The sequence below is a fragment of the Erigeron canadensis genome, chromosome 7, assembly GCF_010389155.1.
Source record: "Erigeron canadensis isolate Cc75 chromosome 7, C_canadensis_v1, whole genome shotgun sequence".
Taxonomy (NCBI): domain Eukaryota; kingdom Viridiplantae; phylum Streptophyta; class Magnoliopsida; order Asterales; family Asteraceae; genus Erigeron; species Erigeron canadensis.
The window spans coordinates 28,212,862-28,240,018 of NC_057767.1; the positions used below are offsets into that span (position 1 = coordinate 28,212,862).

Genomic DNA, 27,157 nt, shown 5'->3' on the forward strand with positions numbered 1-27,157 from the left:
TCCTTGGTATCTTACGTTTTAGGGATATACAAGGATCCTGTAACTGGGTGGATTGGATATCACTTCCATATTTATTAGCTTCCTGCGAGTAGATTTCAATATGTAGTCTGGGTGGATACGTCATCAAGCCCCTAGTCTAATTGGATGATCTGCTCGAGTCATTGTATTAGCCTCCCAGCTTTCGAATTGCATGCTGACTTTGTAAATTATCCGGAAGTAGTGGGTTAGAAATGTTAAATGGTGGTACTTGTGGTTATTTAAATGCGGTTAATTAGCAAAGTGCGTATCCCGAGGATTCAAAAACCATCCACAGTTAGGAGGAATCTGAAAAAATTCCATTTAAATATCTTCTCCATCCTTCTATTCCTCGTTTACCTTTTTCATTATTATGTTGAGGCAATTTGTTAGACGACGAAGAAGAAACACATCCCAAAAGCAATCAAGGTAATATTTCGTTTTTCCTCTCTTCCAAACCCTAAACATTTATTTGCTTCCATAATGTCAATGAAGGTTGTATATAATTCTATTCTGGTGTCAATGAAGAAGTTCTGGATGAGTTTGTGTTAATGTATTTTCTCGGTCGTCGTCAATGGTTTCGGTTACCCACTCCTAATCAGACAGTAATGACCCCGACAGCCGGATATTTTACTGTCTACGTAAAGATGTTTACGATGGGTAGTGTTAGGTATCCATTTATCGAGTTCTTCCTAAAATGTGTTGAAATATTATGGTTGTCAAATATCAATGATACATCCTCTTGAATGTGCCTGGGTCATGGCATTTGAGATCATTTATCGAGGACATAGTGGTGTTTCCATTGTATTGTTATTTAGGAAGCTCTGTAATGTTTGGTCGGCAACTTGATAACCATAACCAAGAGACCAAAAGTAGACTGCATAATCAAATGTGGTGTAGATCTTCGTGACTAGAAAGATGAATTTGTATTTATACATTTTGGTCTAATCCTTGGTCGTTCTGAGTGTTTGGTTGATAAGAAAAATCTCGTAGTTCGAAAGATAGGGTTCTTTGCTGATGAAATTTCAAAAAAGAACTTTGGTGGTTTGTTTGAGATTTTGTCTTAGGAAGGTATAGTTGTGTATTTGTACCCAGATGGTATTTTGTTTAAAGCTGATGTAGTTGACAGTCTTGCTGACAGAGAGGAAGAGTTTGATGGTAGGTTTTATATTGAACATACCTTTATTATTTCTATATTGTTGAGGCTTACATCTTTCTTCTTTGTGATGTAGACATGGCATACTTACAACTCATTCAACAAGGCATTAAGGAAGTATCCAAAATTCCCAGGCTTGGACCATTTATGGTTGGTGGTGGTACTACAAAGGAAATCGGTGATAGTGGGGAAGTGGCTAGCCAACCACCTCATCATGTGGATCCCATTGATGTTGAAGCTATCCCGGAGGACACGGGTAAGACGAAGGACAAGGTGCATACTTTTGGTACAATTGGCAATCGTATGAAGAAAGCCAAGCTTGTTGTTGCTGCTAATGACAATGTTGGAGTCGCTAGTGATGCCTCAAGGAAAGGGAAAATTACGACTATAACTTCTCGTGGGATTTCTAATATCCTTGCAAGTAGTTCGAAAAAAGGTATATTTAATTGCTGCTTTCATTATTCCTCATCTTTTCTATGTGTAAAATAATTGTATTCTTCTTGTAGTTCCAAAAATGTTTGTGTCAGAGTGGGTGTTAAGAGCTCAGACCCCCAAGCGTACTTTAAATGAGATGGCTGCAGTGGATCCTGCAAAGTTTCTTGAAGCATATGATGAGTATTGCGATGTCCATGGCTCTATAGTGACAGAAATGAGTTTGCGGTATAGGGATGTTGTTAGGTTGATTGCTGAGGAGAGAGAGAAAGCATATGTATTGTCTGCCAATCTAAAAGAGTCGGAGGCTAAGCTGGTTGCGCTCACCCAACATTTGGGTGGTGTTGTTGAGTTGAAGGCGAAGGTTAGTGAAGTAGAGTCGGGTATGAAGATCCAAAAAGGCATCTTGCTTGCTAAGATTGAGGAGATTGCCAAGTTGAAAGCTAAGTTGCAGACTCAATCCATAAAGACTGCAAAATTGACATCCGAGGCTAGTGCAGACAAGTTAATTATTGATGAGTTAACCCAACAAGTCCAAGCCTTGAAAGCTGATCGTACCAGGTTGGTTACTAAATTCGTGCCTTATGCTTGCAAGACATTACTTGGTAGTCTTGATGTGTTAAGGGCTATTGGCGAGGGTACTTGGTAGTCTTGATGTGTTAAGGGCCATTGGCGAGGGTATTACTGCTAATTGTGAGGAGGAAAGAACCAAGGTGTTGGAGGAGTTTTAGTCTTATGGGCTTGTTGATTTGAATACCCGAGTTGACTACAAACCAAAGGCTTCTGAGAGGGTGATTGCAGCTTCCATGAAGTGGGATCAAGCTAAGTTTCATGTAAATGGAGTCCTTAGTTCAAAGCTCAAAGCCTCTGTTGACGAGCTTCTCCACATCCATCCTTGAAAAACCCGTTCGTGTTTTTGAAACAAAATTTTGGCATGGGTTCGAAGTGACCATGCAATGTTTTATGTATGGGCATATTTATGCCTTAGAAAATGTTTGTGTGCTTTGGTTGTCTCATGTGTAGTTTGGACTTGTTTAAACTACGGTATATATATGTTAGCATTTTGCATGCTTATTAGTATTTGTTATGCATCCCGGTGTGCCTTTGTTTGGGGATCCTTATCATGCTTGCTTATTTTCATAGGCGTGAGGATGCGATCCTCTTCACCAAACATATATATTTTTAGAAAAAACTAAGAACTTTTATTCAAATAAAGTTAGGAAGGATCTACATGAATTTTGCTTTGATAATCAGTGTTACGCCTTCTTTGTTGCATCTTCCTTACCCATCAAGCTGGATAATATTGAGAAAATGTTGCTCAGGTATCATGCTTCTTCCACTAGCTTTCAATTCTTTATAGCCATGACCGTGGTGACATACCCGTGAACCATCGGGACTCGATTTTCTCTTGCTATGCATGTTATACCATCTTTCGTTTGGAATTTTGACCATGGAAGGGATTACGGAGGGTATCATTCCAAATCTCTGAATTGCTGGTCTGCTTAGGATTGCACTGTATGGTGATGTGCCTTGTATTATCATGAAGGTAAGTTCCTCTGATCTCCAAGTTGAGAGCGTTATTTGAGGGATTATTTTTCCCGTAGGATGAGTTTTGTCCTTTGCGAATCCAGAGGTATGTTTGAGGGTGGACGCTAGGATTCGTATAAGTGGATGTGTCTTTGGGAAGCAGTGTTCATAAAGAATGTAGAAAGAATGTTGCAGTCATTTCCATCCTCGATGTGTACTTTGTCAACCAATGTGTCGTGGAATGTTGCTTTAATGATAATTGATTCCTCACAAACATAAGTTCTTACGATTGGTGGGAAGGATATTTCTGATACACTTTTTTGTTAAGTAATTATGCTCCTTTCTTTTACCCCCTTCTTTTTCTCTACAAATTTTGTAAATCGTGACTACGACTGCGTTCATCTTTTATTATCCGAAGTCTTCACTTTTTACCTTTGTTTGTTGACGAATCCCTTTAAGTAGGTGGGCTAGCTTTGATGTCCTTATTACTTCTTCAGTTACCTTTCTTAATTGATGAGTTTGTTTCGTGTCCTATGTCGTTATGAAATTCACAATATTTGTCTTTTTCCTTGCGTCCCCTTTCACTTAGCTTGGGAGGTATCTGGAACGTTTTATCCACTGCTTTAGTAAGTAGGTATTTACTTGAATGGCTAGAACCTTGCGGGTATGTCTCGTACCTGGAGACATTGGAACTTTAGGTATTTACTTGAGAGCCTGGGGTACCCATCCGATGAATGGGTGTTTGGAAACTTTAGTTTTGTGGTTCGAGGTTTCTGAAGCCTTGGGTACTAATATTGGAAGCTTGGGTTTTGAAGAATATGGGCGTTTATATGAGATGTCGGGGGTTTGAAGACCCTGGGTGTTGGTTTGGGACCCCGGGTTTGAAGACCCTGGTATCCCGGACTCCAAGGTTTGAAGACCCTAGATATGGATTTGGGACCCTAGGGTTTGAATACCCTCGATATGGATCTAGGATCCTAGGGTTTAAAGAACTTGGGTGTTGTTACTCTATGGTGTACATGCAACTTGTGTTGTGCTTTGTACCTTTGGTCGGGAATCACGAAGCTGTCTTAAAATGCAGTTGGGCGGGGTGTCTCCATCAAAGTCATCATAAGCTTCATCAAAATTGAGTGTACGGCCGATCGAGCCTATCACCCTAGCCTCTCGAAGGTGCATCACTTTGTTCATGATATTTTCATAATTTCGACGAATATAGTCTTCATCGAATTGGGCGGAGGTGCCAAATTGGAGGCGTGGGTGGTCGTCATGAGGATGGTGTTATTGAAGTCCCTTCGACAGTCCTATTAAGATCAAATTCGATTGGTGTGGTCTTTCCTAGAGTAATCTTTAGATGAATCAACTCGAGGTCCGCCAAATCCAGGTGGTGCATTCGGGCTAGTCATGTTTTAGGATTAGATTTTGTGAAAAGCCTTTTTGTGATTGTGTGTCTTGTGGGCAGATCGTAGCGGTCCGGCCCACACATGGCGCCAAATGAATCTACCCTAGACCAAAGAGATTAAACTTGGGAAATGAAAATGTTTTGTAGAATATATTGGTAATTTCCTTTCGGTAAGGTTATACCTCTTGTACGCCTATAATATTCAAGTGTGTGAACTTGTTCTCTTTCGGTTCTGGCTCTCCTTTTATATGAGTGTTTCTCGATAAGTAGGGTATTTCCCTCTTCTTTTGGTACTTTATCTTGAATCAAGATCTTCTCATGATTCGTTTGTATCTTAAGTTTTGGGGATATACAAGGGTCTCGTAATTGAAGGGATTGAATATCACTTCCATATTTATCAACGTCGGGTTAGGCTGCGGGTAGATTTCAATATGGAGTCTGGGCGGATTCGTCATCAGTAGTCTATTTAGTTATTTTACCTTTACGTCTTTCCGCCCGCTACAACTTCAACCTCGGATCCTTTGGCTTCCTTCACCAACCCATTAGTGTACTTTATTTTAGAGCGTAGCCTTGCCACCAAATGTGTTTTTTCTAAGTTACGAATGAGATTGCACCCCTCTGGTTGCTATCTTTTACCTTTTGGTGTAATCGAGCCCATTATTTCCTTAATACCTCTTCATTGGAATCGAATCCGTAAAACAACAGACATTTTCGATTTTCAGGTAGCCTCTTTCGTTGCTCAAAATATTGAACAGTCGCTCGCCTTTTTGCGGCAACCGTTTCACCGCCATCTTTATAAAACTTTCCCCTGTTTTTTCCTTCTTTCACTATTTCACCCCCTTTTACCTAATGACAATTTCATTTTCACCCTGTTATATATTTAGAAGTCTCATTTCTACAATGTTTCATTTTTGTCCCTAAGGCTTCTTTTCGTTTATGGGAGTCTAAAATCACAACTTTAGCATCCAGTAATATTAGACTAGGGCTTGATAATATACCTTTTCGGTCATACGAAGGGCAATACCTTAAACTTGCACATGAGAGTCGATAACATTCGTGTAGGAGATTTTTTATGATTTTGTAGTTAGGAGTGTACTTTCCATCATTGATTGATTTTATGATTATTATGTATTTACTCATGTTGTAGGTTATTGTTTGTCATATATGATAATTATGGTTTTGTTCCTCAATACAGATTTTTGTAGTTTCGCCCAATAAAGGTATTCTAGACAAGTGTATATAATGAACTTTGAAATTTAGTTATTATATGTATCCGTGTATATGTAGCAATCATATAAGTTGTCACGTATAAGGCCACATTATCAATTTGTAAGTTTTTAATTTGTCAAGTAAATCGAATAACCGAGATTTAAAAATTTTGACATACAATGAACCCCAAAATTGTACGTTACACGGCATAACCAATTTATGTATAGTTCCTCACGTTCAAAAAATCTAAACCATTTTTAAATTATAAAGATAAAGAATATATCTAAACTTGCATAAATATATATATAACTAGATGTAAGACTCGTGTTCTAACACATATCATGTATATAATATTAAAAAGGCACACCACAATATTGTGTTCTTAACTTTCTCAAAAACCATAGAAGCTTATCATCAATGTCAACTTTGGGAAGTTTTTTTTGTTAATTTGTGAATGGAGTTAATATTATCTGTATATTGGGTGTTAAGAGATAAAGAAAACAGTTGTGATGTATGTTTTTCATTTTTAAGAGATAGGAAAGAATCTTTTTGTTGAGTCTTGTGCAGAGTTCTGAAATAGTATAGACGGATTTTGAAATGATGAATTTTTTTTTTTTGAGAGGGGGGGGGGGTTGGTTGTGGTTTGAATCATGTTTTCATTTTGATTATATATTTAGGTTCTTGGTAAAATAAAACAAGTAAATAATAAGATTTTATATATTGCAAATCATCGTGAATCAATATATATACTTGTTCTTTTTGAATCTTCGTGCATCAATTTTATTAAGTGTCAAGATTTTGTTTTATTTGTTTTACTTTAATACTTATTTTATAATAACCAACTAGATTTTAGACCCGTGTCCGACATTGGAGATGGGGTTTATGATATTATCGATATTAGATCTTGATACATTTCATTCATAAAAGCTTATAGTTTTGAAAATATACGGTTCTAAGTGTTATACTTTGCAAATAGTAGTACAATAACCACAGGTTCGTTATTGCCATTATTTAGCTGAGACATATTGATGAAATTGTTTGTTGTAGTCATTACAAAAGACACATGCAACAATAATTATATTATTATATAATGGGGAGTGATATTCGTACCACATTTTTTTTGATAAATGTACCACACATGTGTCTTAGTCACTTGTATAGTGTGTTCAAAAAGTTGTAGAGTGTGGTAAATTTATTAAAAAGTGTGGTGCAGATATCATTTCCTTTATATAATTGATTGAAACCAGTTGTACTCATAATGTGATATTATTATGAAAGATAATTAAGATATTAAATATAAACATACTTGTGATCTTGCACTTGACGTTCAAGTATATGTATTTGATCATGATGTGACCGATAACATGAATATGTTTATTTTTAATTATTGTCCTATGATAATTAGATAACCATTAGGGTTCTTTTCATATTCTTTGATAACAATTAGGACTTTTGATTTGAGTAACAATTGTAACTTTAAAAAATTAAATATAAATACTTTTTGTAACTTTTTTTAAAAATTTTCTCAAGTTGATGACTAAAAATAAATATAAATTAAGTATTCAGGGCTAAAAAGTATAAATTGTTGATGGAAACAAAAAAGTATAATTAATGAGACTTTTTCTACAAATAAATATAAATACTAATATAATAATATATTTGGATAATGATTATTATGATTTTTAATTTATAGTTAATCTAAATGATGAGATAAGCGAGAGTCAATTAAATAAAATTGAGCGATTTGATTGGTTAATAAGTCATTAATTCAACTGTCTTATAGTATATACTTAGATAAGATATATTATTTGAATCAAATTTAAAAATTATTAGAATAACAAAGTAAAAAAAATTTCTCATGAAAGCTTCACCGAAATCACCCATCTAACAATCTTATCTCTATATCTATAATATCTTACAAAAGAGAAACTAAACAAATATCTCAAATAAGAAATTGAACTACCTAAAATATCTTTTTTTTTTCTTTATTCATTAATTTAATTATCTTCACCTAATATATACCTAGAATACCCTTAATGAAACAATTTATAACAAAAAACCCCCAATTCTTAAAAGAACTACACTACATCCTTGAACATCAATTAATTTTACATTCACCACCATTGTCATCCCTATCACTCGTCACCGCACCACCAGAGGCCGCCACCACCACCCCGCGCCATTAACCCATCACCGTCGCATTGCGCGGATATGATTCTTACAAATAAGAAGTTACAATTAATAAATTGAAAAGGGAAAAGGAAATATAAGGTTGTCCGACACTTAAGCTTAGGTGTGGAACCCCTTACATACTAATATTTTCTTATTTTTTGTTTAATGAATAAATGCATGGGCACCCCATGATTTTTATGGATTAAAAAACAATATGTAAGTGTTGCACACTTAAGCTTAGATACCCGACAGCCTTATATTCTCATCCCCCAATTGAAAAACACACATGACATTACTCAGAAATTTACTTTATGGCGTGGACTTTATCATTGGTTCCGATTAACCTTTAAAAATATTTTTATCTATATATCTATATTATCTATACTATATTAATAAACAAACTACTCTCCTCATTTTTAACTTTCTACCTTTAAAATACCCAAAATACCTTTAATTTTCAACACATTTCAAACTCTCACATTAAATCTTCACAATATATTACTAAAATATTTTACGCTCATATTTATCAAAACTATCTATCTTCAAAGAGAAGATGATGAAGAAAACTATCTATCTCCAGGTAAACAACCCTTTACCAAAAAAAAACTATTCATCTTCTTTATTAATTAATTTAAATATTTTCACCTAACATTTCTATAATATTCTTAATAAAGTTATTTACAAAAGATAAATCTCTTAACCATTAAATAACTACATTAACATTTACGTCAATTACCTTTAGATTAATAACCACATTGTTACCTCAACCGCCACTAGCACCACTCATTGCCGCCATCGCCGCTGCATTACGCGAGTACCCATCTCGTTATCTAATAAAACAAAGCACCCATTTTTTTCTTTAAATTTTCTACCTTTAAAAAACAAAAAATACCCCTCCTATCTATTTACTAATTTAAACATCTTCGTCTCATATATTTATAATATCCTTATGAAATTCTCCGTAATTTACAATATAGATCCCTCTATATTTAAAATAAATACACTACCACCTTTAACATCAATTAGTTTTACATTCAACATCGCCCAGCACCTCGTAAAAGTTTTTAAAATATATTTTTTGACAAAATAAATATAATAAAACAGAAAAATAATCTGTTATAAAAATTTATCTTTCACTAACCTTTACATCTTCTTCATCAATAACCTTCCTCTAAATTTTCTCCACTCATTACTGATACATAAATGAAATTCAATTTATCGTTTCAAATATGAAATGATTAAATTGTATTAGCGTAAAATACATAATTTATAATCACTAGGAATTGTAATTGCCAATTATAAGTTTAAATTTGCAGCTGAGCAGAACTCAGCTGGAGATTTATCAGCGAATTTGATTTAAGAGACAGATTATGGTAATTTATTTGTTTATCTATAGATCTATGCATTTATTTTAATTAATTTTATTGTTTCCTAATTTAATTATATGAAATAAGTGGCGCCAATCGTGTCCTTATTGGTATTTTTATTGTTTTTGTTGTTGTTATTTTTATTATTTATTAATCTTGTTATTATTAAAAATTAGGTAGCTTTGTAAAAAGCTGATATTCTTTTTTCTTGTACTAGCTTTGTAAAGAAAACTATTTTGACTGTATGTAGATTTCCATTTTTTAAAAATATTGTCTATTAAAAATGAAAGGAAATAATTGAAGTCTAATAATTGTGGTCCTCTTGTCTATAATTATTTTTGTGTGATATAGTTATTCTGTTTTGTACTTTAGTTTATTCTCTAGATAATATAGAGAGATACATGTTTTTGGAATTTCTTTTACTTTGATTCCTTTTTGTCTATTTTGTAGTTTTTATTCTTTTTTGATGCGTTGTAACTTTTGAAGAAGATTCTTCGAGATGAAGTAACAAGGAAGTTGATTTTTTCAACCAAGAATAAGATAGAAATTGATAAGAAAGAATAGAAAAATGATTCGAAATAGTTAGATGATTTGAAGGAAACATGGATGAATATGTTTTGAATGTGAAAAAGGGAGGCGGAAAATTTTTTAAAGTTACATCAGTGGGAAGTTGTTTGATTTGTTTTGGGGAAAAGTAAAGCAACATCTTGTTTTTTGACTCGCTGTCAAATAATAGTTGAAATGTTTACGGCTTCTTATTGTGATATAGTCGTTTAAAAACATCAGAAGTTGATGTTTGGTTTTGCTGTCTATTTGCAGGAGTTGTTAGATTGCATATGCAGAATCATCCAAGACTGCAACTGAAAATCCATATTGTAAGTACACACATTTGATGCACCTTTTTAGTATTTGAATATATCCATACTATATTATAAAAGAAATAGCCCCTTTAATTTATGGAAGTGTTGAAAATATGTAATATTTTCACTTAGCACCCCTTAAAATATTTCAACATACACTACCCCATAACATTAATGATTAATTTACACTACCAATCCTTTATTCTTTAATATATTTTCATTAACCATTTATATAAATTATCCACACCACTCGACGCCGTCTCCACCACCAACACTCGCCCCCAACTACAACGGCATTGTCACGACCACCGCCGCATTGCGCGGGTAACGTGCTAGTGTATATATATATATATATCAAAACTAGCTTCCATTCTCTTGTTATGAGCGCATCAGGTAAATGTTGATATGCATTTAGGGTGCCTATTCTCGATGAACAGAAAAAAAGCTTCCAAATTTTCCCCCTATTTTATGACAAAACCCGCATGACCAAGTACCTTGCAAAGTGCTGCTAAAAGTTTCTGTTAGGATCAGTTTACATGGTTATTCTTGTGATGACTGTGATTTCTCTGCAATCATATCTGATACCTGTTGGAATATAAACATATTCCAACAATTCCATGTTCTTGTTGGTAGTCTTGGTGGAACTCGGGGATATACGATTGTGCAAATACACGTGTTTGCGTAGGTGTCATGTCAGTTATTTTTTGACAACATATCCCCACCTAGAATATTAGGATGAAATTTTCTTTATCCGAAGTTCTTTGATATGGAAAAACACCAACTATATGGAAGGTCAAATAGTTTTAAATATGGGAAGAGAGATATCTGCTAAACAATAGTGGTTGGTTCACTTGGAATGAAGGAGAGAAATGCAAGTATGCAACGTGGCTGCCAGGCCAATCATGAGGGTCATATAATAGATGACGAGATGATGGCGAGAGAGGCTATAGTGGTGAGGTTGATCTTTTGATAGTTGCAGGGCACCATGAGGTGGTTTATGCCACAAGCTTTTAACGATGCATGGAGGCAATGTTGGTGGTTCATGAGTCCTTATCAATGAATCCTAGTATCGTTCTTCAGAACATATGAAGGACAAGAAGCTCCAAACACAAGTGTCAATAGGTTTATAGGTAGGCTTCATCTTTGCTTAATTAACGACCCAATTCTCTTTATCCCAAAATCTGTTTATCTAGAATTTGATTTATTCCAAAAGTGCTAAGGTTGACGGGTTACTTTACATCTCATATAATGCCTTACTCTCCAAGAGAACTTTTTTTTTGTGGCTTTGCCATATGTGCCAAGATTCTATACAAGTTTGGTTTGCAGCCCAATTTTTTTAGAATAGTGTTGCCCTCTTAAGACTTTGCAAGGAACCTAAAAAACGGTATCTCTATTTGGTCGTCACTGATGGTGGTGGTGTAAGGTAGTGTTAGATCGAAAGTGGTGGACTGGTGGCGATTGATTGTTGTGGCCAATGATGGTGGCCGTGTTTGGAGAGAAGAAAGAAAAGGAAATAGATGTAGCTGTTTATATATATATATATATATATATATTTAGGGTTCCTCCTTTAAAGATACTAGCCCGTTCCAATACTAGCTGAAAAGCCCTTTTCTTTTATCTTCCTTTTAATCACATTTGAAGTCTCTATACTTAGAGTTTATGATATATATTAACTTTCAAATACATATAATTTCGTAAATTATTATTTTTCTGCAACATCCACTGGACGTGCACGAAGCCAATTTTGAGTGCAAATCAAACTTTCAACGATAGTAGGAGTAAGAGAACTCCTAAATGCATCTAACACCCTTCCACTTGTGCTAAAGACGGATTCTGAAGCCACGGTCGATATTGGAATTGCAAGAACATCCCTAGCTACCAAAGACAAGATAGGAAACCTCGGACTGTTAACCTTCCACCAGTTCAGTATGTCAAACCTGTCACCTTCATCTTCATCTTCAGTCTCCTCCTTTAAATACCTATCTAGCCCAGATTTTGAATGTCTCGCTCCACTTTCAGACTTCCTTCTTTTCATCTCCATTCTCACCTGTTTGATAAGAAATATAAAGTTAAATAATACATGAAGAAAAATATTATTTTAAATGAAATAAGTAAAGATCATTTACCTTTTGTTTTAGCATGATCGATGGCTCTATTACAGTAGACGTGGAGCGTTGATTAAACAGTGAGGAAGGATGAGAAGCCTCCATAGATGGGTCCGACGTTGAATGAATTCTTACATAATCATCATACAATTGATAAAGAAATTCTTTTATCATGTTACACATAGAGGACCCTTCAATCTCTCCATACACATCAACAAGTAAGACTTCAACATAGTCATCCTTACGGGTTGGATCAAGCATTGAAGCAACAAGTGTAAGCATATTACACTTTTCAAGACTTCCATAATACTTGTCATACTTACTTTTCATCAGCTTTGCCATATCTAAAAGACTTAAATCACGAACACCACCACTAACAACATTTTTCAGAAGTGCATAAATAGAAGTGATGTCATCCAAAAATGTGTTTGTTGTCACATAAATGGTACCAGATACTTTCAAAGTCAGCTCATAAAAGTGCTCCAAAAACTTAGCCAATCTCCTCACATTTGCCCAATCAGCTGCTGTAGGCACTCCAGTTTTTTCAAGATCATCTCTATAATGTCGCTCCTCGCTATCATATCTAGCAAATGCCTTCTCATAACTTTGTGCCGTTTCCAACATCATGTATGTAGAATTCCAACGAGTAGGGACATCTAGAATCAGACTCTGGGTGCTTGTACACTTTTCAAGTTGAGCATATTCTCTAAACTTCTTCAACCTTTGAGGAGATTGACGGATATACTTAACAACAGCCCTGATAGAATCAACTGACCCCCCTATATGACTTAAGCCTTCTTGCACAATTAAATTCATGTTATGAGCAATGCACCGCACGTGTAACCATTTTCCTTCCAAAACACATTTGTCCCAATTTGCAAACTTACTTTGTAGATAATTAACAGCTACATCATTTGCTGTAGCTACAGTAACTGTAAACACATTGGACTCTATCCCCCATTTGATCAAACACATCTCAACAGCTTTACCAATGTCAATACCTCGATGACTAGATATGGGACAGAAATTCAAGACCTTTTTCCGATCGGCAGGGGGGGGGGACTCGCGACTTTACCAGGGTTGCGGAACTCGTGACTCAGCTTAGTTTGAAATTATATGCATAGTTGTCGACTCGTGGCTCTTGATACGACTCGTTTTCCAGATTTTTGAATCGTCATTCGTATCGTGACTCGTATCGTAAGAGTCATAAAAATAAAAAAAAATTACAGATTAAACATTTTTTTGATTGGAGTAACTAATTAACTAATATATCAGTTAAATATTGGAGAAAGGAGTGCATCAAGTTTCGCCAGGCCCATCACCCATTATCAATGTAAAGTTGAGAATAAATTTCAACCGTTAGATCTGACTATTTGATTTATCGGCTATAATGATTCATAGGGAATACAAATACTTTTTGAGTACTTGTATGTTGTATCTCATCAGTAATCACTCATTCACTCTATCGGCCTATCCTCACTTTTCTTTATCAATAAAGAAAACAACATCATTTGTTAAACATCATCCTTTTCACTGGATCCCCATTTTCTTTTAATATTGAATATAAACTTACATCTTCATCTTCATAATATATGTATTTAGATCTAGATATGGCGATCGTAAAGCTAAACGAAACGTCATCGTCATCAATCATCATCACCATGGATCGGTCAACGTTCCAAATCTTCCTCCCGATCACCGGCGGCTCGTTAATGGCTATATATTCCTCTTCCTCCAGTTTTTTCTTCTTTTTGTGACTCGCCCGATTACCGATACGATACGAATCGGTCCGAGTCACAACACGGCTCGTACGAGACAATCCGAGTCGATGTCCGAGTCGTCTCTTTTCTACCCTGTTTTGACTCGTACGAGTCTAACATAAAACATAATTGTTTAGTTACCTTAACATAATACTTCAAAAGCTTATGTGTTTAGAAACGCAACTTTAACATAACAAAGTTGACCTAAGTCAGTCGAGTCTAGTTGACCCGAGTTTTGAATGTTGGCCGATTTTTAGTTTGATCCAGCCGGATCCGACTCATGGAGGAGCCGATCTCCAATCGGCTATGTTTTAATGGTCGAATAACGGTTGTAGTGGTCGACGACCGGTATTTGATATATCGGTTATAGCGGTGGTATAATGGTGGTATAACGGTTATCATAATATTATGCTATATATAATTATATATATATATATGTAAAAATTCCAAAATAGTTAATACTTTATACTAATATTAAACTTTAAAGTCAAGCTTAAAATTATTTGAAACACGATAGATGAAATTCAAATCATTAGTTTTCAAAATCTTCCTCCGAATCCACATCAACCAAGTTATCCATTTGTTTCCCAAGATCTTGTGTTAAAATTAGGGTTTTGACCGTTATTTTAGGGTTGGAACATGTTTTTCTTTTTTATCTTGTGTTAAAATAATAGATGGGATCTGGGCTTTTATCTAGTTAGTAGTATGGACTATTAAAAAACAAGGCATTTATTAGTTTTGGGCCCAAAAAAAGGGGAAAAGAAAAAAACATGTTATAACACCGTTACAACCAAAATATCAAAAGCTAAATATCGGTAAAATAACGGTAAATACCACCGTTAATAACGGGACCGTTATATTGACCGTTATTTTGGGGAAGGACCGATAACCGTTATAACACCGTTATACCACCGTGATTAACAACATAGCCAATCAGTGTCCGAGTTCTCGACGGACTCAGTCAGAGTTTTACAGCAATGGACTTTATAGGTAGCCATGATTGAACTCTAATGATCTGTTTATCTAAATTTATAAGACCAAATCTATGCTTCTTTTTAGTTATAAATGATGGTGAACATTTGGGAAAATAAGGTAAGTAGGAGGCTCTTAAGATCGAACTCAAGATTGGGTAGTATCGGTACGATTACCGTACCAAACCACCTTATACCGAAAAGGTTCAAACCATTTTTCTGTAGTAATGGTACCCGTAGTGCATCACTTAGTGCTAAACTCTGAAAAAGAGTAGAGAAAGTTATTTTGAAAAAGAGTAGAGAAAATTATTTTGAAAAAGAGAGAGTAGGAAAAAACAAACTTCTTGGAAAAGAGTCGTGCATCACTTATAACATGTGTTGGGTATCCACCACAACTTATTAGGTAGCCAGTTAATATGATTTAGACTTTTTAGGTAGCCATAACCAAACACTAAAGTTCAATCTATCCAAAATTCTAAGACTAGACCATATGGTTTGTTATAAATAATGGCGAACGTTTGGAAAAATAAAGTTAATAGGACGCTCTTAGGATTGAACATAAGATTGGAATAATACTGAACCGCCTTAAACCGAAAAGGTCCAAATCATTTTCCCAATTTCCTATACCGAACTAATGGTACCCGTACTAGCATTGGTATTAGTATTGGTTTTATAGTATTCTGCCTAGTGCTGAACTCCGAAAAAGAGTAGAAAAAACCTATTTTGAAAAAGAGTAGAAAAATTTAATTGCTTCTAGGAAAAGAGGTGTGTATGAATAGTTACATGTGTTGAGATCTGCCATAACTTATTTCATAGCAATTATTGCGAGGAAAAAATACAAGATAATTATTTATTGAAGACTAAAAAACATATCATATAGTACTCCGACAACTTGCTTTTTTCCTTGTATTTTAACAATGAAGTTGTTACCACCATAGTATTCTTTACTTTTTTATGAGCTTTCCATCTAGCATGGTACTTGTCTACTTTTTTTTTAATGATCAACGTCCAAATTCCATATAATTACTCACAGAAAGTCATTACATTACAATGGAAAATAGTCGGGCAACAAGTTGCGCCGCTACCCCCTTTTGAATACTATAAACTATAAAGACGCATGTCATATCAATATTTATTTAAGAGCTAATAATGTCTAGTAGTATTTTTTCGGTTATAGTTCGATAGTACCCATCTCGTACCATATAATACCGAAATTAAAAGCTGTCAAACCTTAGAATCGTTACGATCGGTACGGTATTTCGGTAGTCTGTAGAGGTACGCTTGTTAGGTTTGAAGTCCTTGTGGGCTTGTTGGGGCCAGTTTATTAATTGTTTAAGAGGCCCATTTGGTTTTCTTGGTTCCCAAGTAATAAACCCTAGTTGTACTCCTATATATGTAATCCTTCTATTCATTGTACTTTGTTGTACTGAGCATAATGGAATCCCTAATTGCAGTTTTGGATTAGTATACACATATTGTGTAAGATACCCATCTCATGTTCTTTATTTATCTTGCTTATTTACTTCCGTTGTGATGTGCAACCTGATTCCTAACAATTTTTCTTGTTATTTAGTAATATCACTTATTCCTACACAAGGCCTTCCTTGAAAATATAAATGTGCATGCAAACGAAGCTTCCTTTTAGAGTTTAACCCTTGTTAAGTAGATGTGAATATTGATTATATATTAAATTTTTTATGAAACCTATTTAGATCAGATCGGTTTATCTGGTTCCAAAGAAAGAGCCATAACTGAAGTAAAAACTTCAATTATTCAAAGATTTAACACTAAACCATCCGCTATGTGATTAAATCAGCTATTTTGGTTGGTTTAAGCCAGTTAAATAGGTTTCTGTTCACCCTAGCAGTAATGGTGATGGTGGCACTGGTATATACCTAAGTCCAGTTGTGGTTTGAAAGTGATAAAGGGAAGGTCTTTTTATTGGGTTTAGGTTATATTGTTCATATTTAATAGGCTGTAGGTTATTGAAATTTAAAGTTCACTCTCTTAATTTAACACAAAAAAAGTCAAGAAGGTTTTGTACCATAAAGCTACATTTGGATAAGTAGGGTATCTTTTGCACCAAAAGAAGGAGGTTGTGTACCTTAAATACTGATCTTATCGTTTTAATTTCATATTGAATGTTTACTTAGTTTTACCAGTTTATTAATGGGATTCTAATGAAACGCATAGAATTAGGCCTGGCAGAAAGAACCATAAATACCTATGTATTATACGCTAAATATATTCATCTTACTAAGCAAAAAAAGGAAAAAGAAGGAACAAAAAATGAAGTATATATTTTTTCCCGTTTTTAACAGCACCAATCTGGCATTTCCGGGTGATTGAACGGTTGGATCTTTCTGATTTTTGGACAGAGGGTTCATAGCACCTGAGCCAACATTTGCATCAGTGGAGATTGATTTTGGAGCTCCGAAAGTCATTTTTGTGGCCTGGATAGTTAGCAGTTTTGGGTGAGATGTCTTCCTCTATCTTTACTTTCAATCCATACACCTTGCTGTTTGAGTATGATGTTTATTCATGCCTTTAGTTTTTATTTGGTGAAGACTTATCATCATAGTCCTCATATTGTAGTATAAGGGGGATTAAAAGTCCTGTGGTTTTTACTTTCATCTTAGAGGGTATCTTATGTTAAAAATCATGTGTTTGTGTGGGCTGGGTTATTTTATTTTTTTATTTTTTTTCTATAAATAATTATGGAGCCTAGTTATAGCTTTGTTTTGTGTACTATATTTGCATTTTCGAAAGTTTATACTAGTTTGGCAACCAAAAGTGTATTTATGCACATGCTTATTAATGCCGTTACATATTTTTCATCCATAAAATATGTTCTATTTGTACTGCGACCAATCATATCTTCATACACATCATATTTCTGACTTCCGCATTGCATAATCTATGCATGACATTCCATAATCCATAGTTCCTTCTGTAGTCTTTCTACCTGTGGTTACCACAGGTACCGTCTACATCTTACCCCCCCCCCCCCCAAAAAAAAAAATACCATGCACATCGGGTACTGTTGTTGTAAGGAAGGAACCAGCGCTGACTATAGATGTCTGTGAGCGGTTAGGTAGGTTATTACATTAGCTATATGTGTTTGATTGTTTCCGTCACCACGGTAATGCCTGAGCAGAGGTGACAAGATTTCATAAAAACTCAATTAAAGAAGTTAAGTACACAAGATAGAGCTATCGAGGGAAGAGGGATTATATGAGAGAAGAGCTTATTGCTCTGATACCGTAGAAGTTTGTGAAAGAAATGTCCTCTGTATATAAGAAAGTGAAATTATCTGCAGTTTTGAAGACAACTAAGATTTTAGATGAATAATCCTACGAATAATAAAGCTAACCATATAAGTATCTATAGTTTAAGCTGCAACTTGATTGTAATTTATAGGGTCTGCTCAAAGTATCTACATATCAGAGCACAAGGTGTAGAGCATTTTGAAGGAGCATGACCCATCTGCAGTTTTGGCATGATGCTCCCAGATTAATGGTTAATAGATTTTAGGTTATAATTTTTGTTTTGGTTTTTAGCTGTTATATGTCATTTTCAAATTACCTAACTCTCTAGTTTGGCATGTCGTAAAGAATTCTCTCATAGTTGCATGATTGGATGTGGTTGTGCCAATTACCAACTCTATTTGCTCATCTACAACATTCGCTCATTCACAATCATCATAATTACCAACAGCAATACTTTTTTCGTAAGATCTTTCCTATATCTTTTTCATTTTCTCTTACTTCTAAATTTCGGCTGTATGCTGTTTGTTGCTTGATACTTTGTGGGAATGCACCAATATGACAAATGGAGATGCTACAAATTTCTTTGTGCGCTGAAAGTTGCAAAATGGAAGATCAATATAGAGAGAATAAACGTCTATCTAGAAATAACTTGCGTCGTTCTGGAAATAATTAGTGTCATTCTCTAAGCATTATTGATTGGTCAAAATATGGAGATCCAAAAAATGCTGTATGAAAAAATTACGTCACATTTCGACCATATCATCGTGTAAAAGCAATACATTTCTTGTTTGTAAATATCGATATTAATATATAGTCTCATTGAAATGTTCATATTTTAGCAAACCCGTGTTTTGTGTTTATGTTTCATAGCTCCGCAATATTATTTCTTCCATCATTGCTAAATAAGGTTTGTATCATCTTTTCATACAATCAGGTGGGTATCCTTGAGCAGTGAGTTCACTTTAAGGGCTATATTGTGACTCGCTGTGTTGTAACAAGTTTCGCAATTCTTCAAGCATGAAGTCATCGAAACAGGTTAAAAAACAGAAACATCAAAATTCTTCTACACCAGACTGGTTCAATCATATAATTGATGACAATAAACAGTTAGTAATCCCGCTTGGACCACGGTTTCAAGCTAGTGTGCCTGAGTGGACTGGCCCACCTCAAAGGAGATACCCTCACAACACTATCAACAATTTAGACTCTTCAAATTGGTCAGGCACAGTAATATGGTCTAACAACCATAGAAGTCCAGAAGCCGCAAATGATGTGATTGGGAGAGGGAGAAGTCATCGTTGTGATTGCTACAACCCTGGATCTATCCTCTGTGTCAAGAGCCACATCAACGAAAAAACAGCCCGTCTTCACAATGATCTGGGACCTGCCTTCCAAATTTGGAAGTTTAATGAGATGGGAGAAGTTGTTGCAAAGTTATGGAAGCAATCAGAGCAGCAGAAGTTTGCCCGAATTGTGAAAACCAATCCAAATTTGGAAGGTAATAATTTTATTAAAATCGCATTGGAAAGTTTTCCATCAAAGTCAGCTAATACCATAGTAAGCTATTACTTCAACGTATACCTTCCTAGACAACTAAGCATAAAAACTAGGTCAGGCTGTACATTAGTAGACACTGATAATGAAGAAGAAGAGAAAACAACCCCTTGTTCCAAAGGGTCACAAAAGAGGGCTCAAGTTGATGGTGCAGGCCCTGCTTCAAAAATTATGAAAGTTGGTTACTTAATAGGTCAGAGGTAGGCTGCATCTTTTTTGTTGTGAAATCAGGAACACATATAGCTAAGAAGATTTCAATTCTCATATGAGTGTTATAAGTTCGGCTTTCACAAGTAATGTTTTTCTTCCGTCTCTTGTTTCTTTTAAAACCAAATAGATATTCTCCCAACTAAAATCATATAAGGAATCGATGGTCAAGGTTGGCAACTTTGGATAGATTTTTTCCTTAATTTTCTAAGCATGCTACTTATGATGTTGATATCATTTTTAGTTCATAGGTAAAGTTGGTCATGTATGGTTTGAGATGTAGGGCTTTGCATGGTGATTACTAGTTGAAGCTTTTCTGTCTAAGGGTGCCTTTCATGAATATTATTAGTTGATTTTACTAACTTTTGGCTAGATGAGTTAAATGAAAAGGGGTAAATGGAGAGAATCTTAGCCCAGTACCACAATTGGATACCCGTCGACTCACCCCATATGAGAAATATGATGACGGTACAATATCTCCATCCTAATCCCCAAATGATTTGGGCACCCCCGAAGGATCGAACTTGTGTCTTTAGAACTTTACATGTGGGTTTAGGCTTTATTAGTAACGGGTACCTTAAAGGAATTGTTCTTGTCACCGAGTGCTTCCCTAATCACTAGGCGAACTCCTTGTTGGTTAGATGAGTCAAATTACCATAGGTTAAGGTTAAAGTCTAAGTTTTAAATTGTTTATCATGAGATAATTGATAACTTCATGCAGTGGGTATCAATTGATTAAGAAAACACACCATTAAGATTTGTTGCTTTCGTGCAACTAAGGCTAGTTTTCATCTATTTGTGTTACAAATCGAGCTACATTAGGTTTTTTTGCAAGAGCTCGTTAATTATAGGTCTCATATATACCAAGAGGTACAACTAGAGTACATCATGGACCATGGGGTTGGATACTCGAAACCTTGGTTCAAGATCTAATATGCATAGTTTGAAGAATAATGATTGATTTATTTATCTATACTTGAAGTGTTTTGGAGAGAGACTTGGAGAGAGACTGATTGGTACCCGCGCAATGTCGCGGCGGTAACGGTGATGGTGTGGTTATTAACGTAAAAGTAATTTCATTGCGGTCGGAGATGTGATGAATTATGGCGGGGGACGAATTTTGAGTTAGGGTTTTGCAACGTGTTTTTGCGTGAGGAAGAAATAGAGATTGAATTTTTTTAAGGGCATTTTAGTCACAGTCTATAAAATAGAAATAAAGATGTATTAAGATGGAAGGCAAATGTGTCATTTCAGGTTTTTAAAATTAAGGAGGGTGAGAGAGAGTTTGTTTTATAAAGGAGTATAGATATAGATAAAGATGGACATAGTAAACATAAGTAGGTTGTAAGTTTGATGGTGGTTATGGCTGCTTTCATGGTAGAATTTGAAGTGAATGAATAATGACTAGAAGTTTTAAGTTTTATGCTAAACTTTCGTATATTGGACTTGTTCATGCTTTAGCGGCTACTCATTATTAGATGCTTTGATATTCAATCTTTCACCAACTAAATCCGTGGAGTTCAAGTCCACTCGCATGGTCTCTTTGAGAAGAAGCAGAGGTCCTCTCGCAAGGGATGATCACCCCTCAAGACTTTTAAACTTTGAATCTCTAACTCGTTGGTGAAAGTATTGAATTCTCATAACCAACATAGCTACCTTGTCTATTAATGATATGGCAGAAGGTTATCAAGATAAACTAACATGAGAATTAAGATGTTAGACTATGCTAAATATAAATTATTTACTTTTCAGTTTGTACATAGTTGAATCACGAATCTTTTTATTGCTTTGGTTGCCATAGTTTTTCAAATTTGTTCAATATGCAATGGTAGTTTTAATATTATATTTATCAAACTTTTTAAAAAAAGTCAGATTTAGTTGTTAAACGTTCAAATTTTGTATATATAGTCATTATAAAATTCAAATAATTTGACAAACATATGTGAACTAATTTTGAAAGCTTTTTAGCAACAGTTAAAGTTTGATGGTAATGAACATATGCAGACAAATTTTAAAAGTTCGGTTTACAATCGGATCAATCAAAAAGTTTATGGTGCAATTATGTATAAAAGTTCGTGTTTTACAATCGGATCAATCAAAAGTTTATGGTGCAATTATGTATAAAGAGGAAAGTAAATTGGCATTTCATACCATTATTCTTAGGTAGTTTTGATTCACAAAATATCTTTATATATAATAAAGAAGGATTGTTTTTTAAACTATTTTTAGAAACGATTATAATGTGGTATGTCTACAAATTTTTTAAAAATGTTTTTATTTTATTTATGATGTCATATCTAATTAATAAAATTTTAGAGATAAATAGCCAATAATATATTTTCAAAATGTTTTATTTTATTTATGATGTCTACAAATTTATTCTTTTAATTAGAAAACAAAATAAATACTTTTTTATATAATATCATAAATGTTTTTTTATGTTTTATTAATGCAATAGGTAGTAATATATATGATTGTTGTGTTAATCAAATTAATATCTTCAAGCCAAGTTATAATATATCAATAACAAAAATTATATACATTTTTTTAGATTTTTATTGCTTTTAAAATTTTATAAAAAATGTTCGGCTTGAAGCCGGGCTGATTAACTAGTATATAAATAAAATAGAAATAGTTCTTTACATGTTTAACTAAAATATCAATCATTTATTAAAAAAATAAAAAATCTCTCTTATATAATATTATTACAAATAACATGTATTTTTTTATTTAGTTGATTTATTAACTATATAATTATTGTTTTAATTGAATTATTAGATTTATATCAAGTTATAATGTTTTAAAAACATATATTACATAAAAAAAATTATTTTATTTTATATTTTAAAGTTTTAATTAACATGCCTGGGTTAAACCCGGATTGATTAACTAGTTTTTGAATAAATTAGAATTCAAAGAAATTGGAATCTAAAAGTTTCAAAATGTATCTTGTGTTTGGTTAATGGAATTTTATGGAATTCATTTAAATGAATTCATATATAAGTTTTATCAAATGACAAAATTAACTTCTCTTTGTATTATATGATTTTATCTTATTTATGTAACAATTTTATTTAATAATAATAATAATAATGGGGTAAATCGGCGGGAACCCCTTAGTAATCTACCAATAAATTAAAACATGATTGAAATGTTATTAAAACGACACGTGCCCTGTCATTTTAATTTATTTATTTTATTAAATTAGTTCTTTTAAATGTATATAGATTAAATTTTCTTATTAGACTTAGAATTAAACTCTAATAGTATAACAAGTGTAGAAAAATGGCTTAAAGTCTATAATAATAAATTTCAATAATTATATATATAGTAATAATAATAATAGTTTTATTGTACTAATAAATTAAAAGTTAAATAAATAAAGCAAAAAAAAAATAATAAAAATGGTGGAGTATACTTAAGGGGGACGGCCAAGAAGAAAAAAAAAGAAAAGAAAAGAGAAATTGTAATTATATTAGAACTCTTGTTTAATTATATATTAATATATCCTAATTACATTCAAACTCTAAAACACTTATCCTTATAATAAATATAAGTAAATACCTAAACAAAAAAAAAAAAAATTATTTTTTTTCTTTCTTCTCCTTCTTGCGTCGAACCAGAGAGAATAAAAGAGGGAAACCCTATCAAGATCAAAGCTATAATTTATTGGTAAGTTTAATTATAATTCTTATGAATATTGATTTAAATTACAATTAATAATAAAATTTTAAAGATTATATTCTATTTTTTTTTCAAGGTATCTAAGAAGGAAATCATCAATCTTGGGGTGAATCACTTGTCTTCTCTTTTCATATATATATATATATATATATATATAAGCATATCTTTTTATTTATTAATCTTTATTTATAAGTAACCTATGTTGATGAATATGTATATTATGGCAAAATTTATAATAATGAATGAAAGGGTTTTTTTAAGGTTAAATCAAGAGCTTGAAGTATAAATCACGTTAATCTTAAAAGTTTATGTATTAATCGTAGCGTAATAATTAATATAATTAAGAAATCTAATTATGAAGACATGGATATCATAATAACATATTTAAATAGGTGTTGGAAAGATTTGAAAGTTTATATAAATATTTAGTTGTAGTAGTCTTTAAAATAGTAAGTGGAATTATTTCAGAATCTGGACAGATTCGGTTTGTTAACTTTGAAAGGTCGTATCTTGGTCATGGAAGATGGTTAAGTCACGATTTTGGTGTCTAAAATTAAGTTCAGGAAGTCTACTTTCTGGTGGAAGTGGTTTCGTGTCAAAAATATGAAGTTTAAGGTTGTCAAACGAATTTTATAACAAAACTGCGCAAAGCTGAGTTTTTTGAACAGAATTAGGTCGAATTCAAATAGTCATATCTTGGTCGATTTTATGAACTGGAAAATTATTTTTTTCCAGAAACATTTTTAAGATGTTAAGAGTGTACAGTAAAAAAATTGGATTTTTTTGAAGCTTCGAAAGCCCTTAACTTTTATAAAACTTTTCTGTGCGCAAACAGTGAATTTATTAACTAGTCTGTAATTATCGAATTTTTAAAAATAGTTCAAGTACAAAATAAATTCTGTAAAAATTCATTTAAGTATTTAACACATAAAAGTTACAGTGGTAAAAATTTAAGGACTCGGTTGGTTCGGGTGATCCAGAATAAAAATTGATAAAGTTATCGAAAATTCCAGTGAATATGAGTTTGTAGAATTTAATCATAAATCATCAAGACAAATACTCTATATTAAGTTATATGACTTGTAACTTAATAAAATATGACAAATCATTTTATGAATACTTTGAGTGTAGCCATATGTGTATTTCATCAAATACGGGTTACAATGGACGGTTCTTGACCATATCCATAATTGCAACTTGTTAATATATACGTTGTGTAGATTCTAGCGACCTTGTTGGACTTTGCACAACTGCTTGCTGATTGAGGTGAGTTTCGTGGCCCTTTTTTGTATTATTTCTTTGGGGGGAAATGATGCTCAAAATATTTTTATTTCTTTACTAGCTGTGCCAAAACTAGTTTGTTTATTGGACATATACGTGTACTTATGAAATGTGTATGTTAGCTTGCTTGTGTTGATTTCTATGATGCAATAGATGTCTGTTGATATCTATTGAAGACTATTGCATAACTATCGACCAACTTTATACTCCAGCCGGTAGTTGTTGGTATTTAATGTGTGATTGAGTTGTTGGCAGGAGTAGTGGGGATTGTGTTGTTGGATAACTATGATGGCATTGATCAGTATTCAGTATGCATACGTGCTACTACATGTTTATATTTACACTATTGTCCAAACTTTATATATCATGCACAACAAACTCATTTGAATTACTTTAAACCTACGAACTCACCAACATTATGTTGATATTTTCGAGCATTCATTTTCAGGTAATAACAATGCTTAAGGAGACTGAGTATAAGGACTTTAGGAAGACTAATAAAGAGATCTTTCATGGACTCCTAGTTGCATTTGAACATTGAATTCTATTTGCTACATCATTTGCTATTCGTTGGGCGTGTTGCCTAGTCTTATCCCGCTTTTGGGAATTACATTTATGGATTTCATTTAGTATAACTCTATTATAAATTCCATGTGCTATGTTATGTCTTTTCGTCATATCCTATAATTCCGCCTAAGGTGGGGTGTGACACAAAACACATTATAACCTTATTTGATTGATCGTTTTCTTATTAGTAAATTTATCTATTTTTCTTTCTTAATTCTTCAACTCTTATTATTTGTATTACATATATAAGTTAATAATATAAAGACTTCAAAAAATTGAGTTTACAATCCGATATCACAAGCCTATTCGCCGTCATCCTTTATGTTTATAAGTTCCGATTTTGATGTGATTTTAAAAATTTAAGGTAAATCCAAAATTTTTAACTAAACATATATTATATTTATCATTACTGTTTATTACTCGTATAACCTAGCTTCGATCATCGATTTACTTCAATCACAATTTATTTCATACTCACATAAAAAATACAATCTATTTAGGTACCGTATACAATCTATTTAGTTACTGTACAATAGACGCATAAAAAAAAGATATACTCCACCAAACACTAAGTGGCTTACACAATCACATATTCATACGTCCATCTCACTTTTTTTCCACATACTGGAAACACATACATAAACATTAATTCATCCCCTAAAATTTTTCACACATAAACAGAAAAAAATTCCAAAGCAATTAGTATTTTTAAAATAGTAGACAACACATACATCCTTTCCATCGTACAAAAAAACATACAAACACCTTTTTCTCAGGGGCCTCTATTTTCATCGCCCATGAGTAGCAGCAGTAGCCGAAAAAAGCAGCGGTGGTAGCTGGAATTTCGGTAAGTGGTGGTGGCACCAGAATAAGCATCAGCGATGGTGATGGATGGTGATGGTGGTTAATCTCTGACAGGACAACAAATCAGATCTCCAAAGAAAGGCTTTTTTATGTTGGTGTTAAATTGTAAGAGGGCATTTTGGTAAGAAAAATTGAATTCCCTAGGAATGTTTAACATTCCATCATCTTAGTGGGAGAATTGTAAATTCTATGTTTTAAGGAATTTAATAAAAATTTTGAGATCCCAATTTCATTCATTTTTCAATCAAACAATAGAAAGGATTGGAATTTAGATTCCAATTTTTAAAAATTTCAAGGAATTTCATGAACCAAACACCCCCTTAATGATAGTTATATGTAGTTCATTGGTTCATTGTATGATACTTGTATTTTGTCAAATTCATGGTACGGATTACTGTCTAACTAGTTTTTCTTTTTAGAACGGCACTGTTTAACTAGTTAGTCAGCTAAATTGATTTAACTGGTTAGTCAGCTAAATTGATTTATGTTAAATTAAACCCTTGGGTTAGTGTCACAATTGTAAGAACTTATGCTCAAAAGTACATTGTTTGTAACAATCTATGTACAAATGTTCATCGTATATGACAACAATTGGATTCAGTCGCTTTATTACACAATTTAAACAAAAAACAAGTTAAATACATACAAATATGTGATGAACAATTGGCCGTTCGTGCAAAACTGATTGGGGGGGGGGGGGGGGGGTTGAGAGTCCTAGGTTCCATCTCAAGCATGTGTGGTTCAAACTCCACATATTG

The 27,157-nt window shown here is 33.4% G+C and overlaps 2 protein-coding genes across 7 annotated transcripts; one reads left to right on the forward strand and one right to left on the reverse strand.

Moving 5' to 3' along the window:
• The first annotated feature begins 9,054 nt into the window (after positions 1-9,054).
• On the forward strand, positions 9,055-25,463 carry LOC122607780 (AT-rich interactive domain-containing protein 1-like). Of its 6 annotated transcripts, none has more exons than XM_043780824.1 (4): positions 9,800-10,152; positions 17,352-17,447; positions 19,177-19,740; positions 25,417-25,463. In XM_043780824.1, the coding sequence occupies exons 3-4, from the start codon at positions 19,260-19,262 to the stop codon at positions 25,431-25,433; spliced, it is 498 nt and encodes a 165-aa protein (XP_043636759.1). In that variant the 5' UTR covers positions 9,800-10,152; positions 17,352-17,447; positions 19,177-19,259; the 3' UTR covers positions 25,434-25,463. The 6 variants fall into 6 exon arrangements, with proteins under 6 accessions (XP_043636757.1, XP_043636759.1, XP_043636758.1 ...); XM_043780823.1 differs by lacking the exon at positions 25,417-25,463 and having other exon boundaries at positions 9,801-10,152; positions 19,177-19,277; positions 19,350-21,761; XM_043780822.1 differs by lacking the exons at positions 17,352-17,447; positions 25,417-25,463 and adding an exon at positions 9,055-9,283 and having other exon boundaries at positions 10,097-10,152; positions 19,177-21,761.
• Positions 11,840-13,217, reverse strand: LOC122609225 (zinc finger BED domain-containing protein RICESLEEPER 2-like). Its single transcript, XM_043782283.1, has 2 exons — positions 12,264-13,217; positions 11,840-12,184 (listed from the first exon to the last, which is right to left on the reverse strand). The coding sequence occupies exons 1-2, from the start codon at positions 13,215-13,217 to the stop codon at positions 11,840-11,842; spliced, it is 1,299 nt and encodes a 432-aa protein (XP_043638218.1).
• Positions 25,464-27,157: the final 1,694 nt, after the last annotated feature.